This window comes from Rattus rattus, chromosome 8, assembly GCF_011064425.1.
Source record: "Rattus rattus isolate New Zealand chromosome 8, Rrattus_CSIRO_v1, whole genome shotgun sequence".
Lineage (NCBI taxonomy): Eukaryota > Metazoa > Chordata > Mammalia > Rodentia > Muridae > Rattus > Rattus rattus.
In genome coordinates this window covers 34,179,928-34,181,339 of record NC_046161.1, presented here as the reverse complement: position 1 = coordinate 34,181,339, position 1,412 = coordinate 34,179,928, and the positions used below count along the sequence as shown (strand labels likewise).

General features: G+C 36.9%; 1 protein-coding gene across 1 annotated transcript; it reads right to left on the bottom strand.

Annotated features, from left to right (window-relative positions):
- Positions 1-245: 245 nt before the first annotated feature.
- LOC116908282 (vomeronasal type-1 receptor 4-like) lies at positions 246-1,160 on the bottom strand. The gene has a single exon (XM_032911541.1). It carries the CDS (start codon positions 1,158-1,160, stop codon positions 246-248), a length of 915 nt encoding a protein of 304 aa, XP_032767432.1.
- Between the last annotated feature and the right edge of the window lie 252 nt (positions 1,161-1,412).

The window sequence follows — 1,412 nt, the reverse complement described above, 5'->3', positions numbered from 1 at the left end:
TTTCTGACAGGATGAAGGCCACAAGAAGGTCAGACTTATTGACAGTTGGTTTACTAGCTTCTTTGCACATCATCTTAGCAATTGGATGACTGTGGTAGGTATAAGTTGAAGAGGACAATGACAAGCCACTATGCCCTTAAGTTTCTTTATTGATGTCTTAGAATTAGAAGTGAGTAAACCATTGAATAATGTGAAACACATATTTTACCTATTTATAAAAAAAACCAGGATTTTTTTTTTCTTAATCAGACCAAACTGAATCTGGACACAGCAGGGTAATGACTCATAAGAAGAAATGGGGCAAAAGAGGGAAAACACAGAGAAATGAAGTGATTGATGTTCATCAGCCACGAATTGTGATTATGTAAAAGAGCAATGTAGCCTCTGAAGATTGAAGAGAGAGTGTAGAAAGCCAGAAAGGTGGATACAAAGACCAGGATATTCTGGGTAGCTTTGGACTCAGGAGAGATTCTCTTAGAATCACTTGTGCTATGAATGTGGTTTAACCTCCTCTTGTGTCCATACAGAATGAAAATCATGTAGCCACTGGACCAGGCAATGAGCACAGAAGAGAAGACTTCAGGGCCCACCACCAATGCTGCATAAATTGAGTCACTAATGTCACCACTCCTTATAAGCAAACAGTACCCCAAATCTCGTGTTATGGTCACATTTTTGCTATTTCTATTGATAAATGTGTATACAAAGCAACTGAAGTTGATCCAGGTATGCAATACCCAGAGGAAGGCAATGGAGAAGCCCATGTACCTGGAAGCTCTGACCTTATGGTACTTCCAACAGGATTTACTGGAACTGATAGTCATAGTTTGGAAGACACTCAAGAGGCAGGTTGTACTAAAGGACACACTTCTACCAAATCCTTGAATGAATAATACAAGCTGACATCCGAAATTATTTAGGAACTCCTTCAATCCCCAAACAGACAATGTTTGGGGTACTCCCGAAGAGAGAATGATCAAGGCATTGGCTATCATTAGGTGCATGAGAATTAAATCTGTGGTCTTTAATCTGTATTCTCTGTAGTAAAGGACAAGATAATAGAATATAAGAGAGGAATTTCCAAAAATTCCAGTTGTAGTTTGTGATAAAAAAATGATCCTGATTGTAATAGTCCAGAAGTCAAATTTGTCATTCAGCATAATTTCTATTGTATATGGCCAAATTATTTCTCTTGTCAAAAGAATAATGGAAAACAATTGTAACCTGATGTAAAAGAAAACATCTTTTATCCACAGAAGTACTGAGAGGATGCATCAGATTGTCTTTTATACACATGAGTATTTTCTGTCAGTCAGCAAAATTTCATTTAAAATATGGGCACACTGTTTCTCTGGTAAATGAAAACAATAGAATTGTTTGTATCTATAGATAAAGGAGAATACCTTTAATCC

Coding starts and splice junctions, on each gene's coding strand:
- LOC116908282 (XM_032911541.1), bottom strand. CDS start 1,160: ATGCTGAATGACAAATTTGACTTCTGGACTATTACAATCAGGATCATT.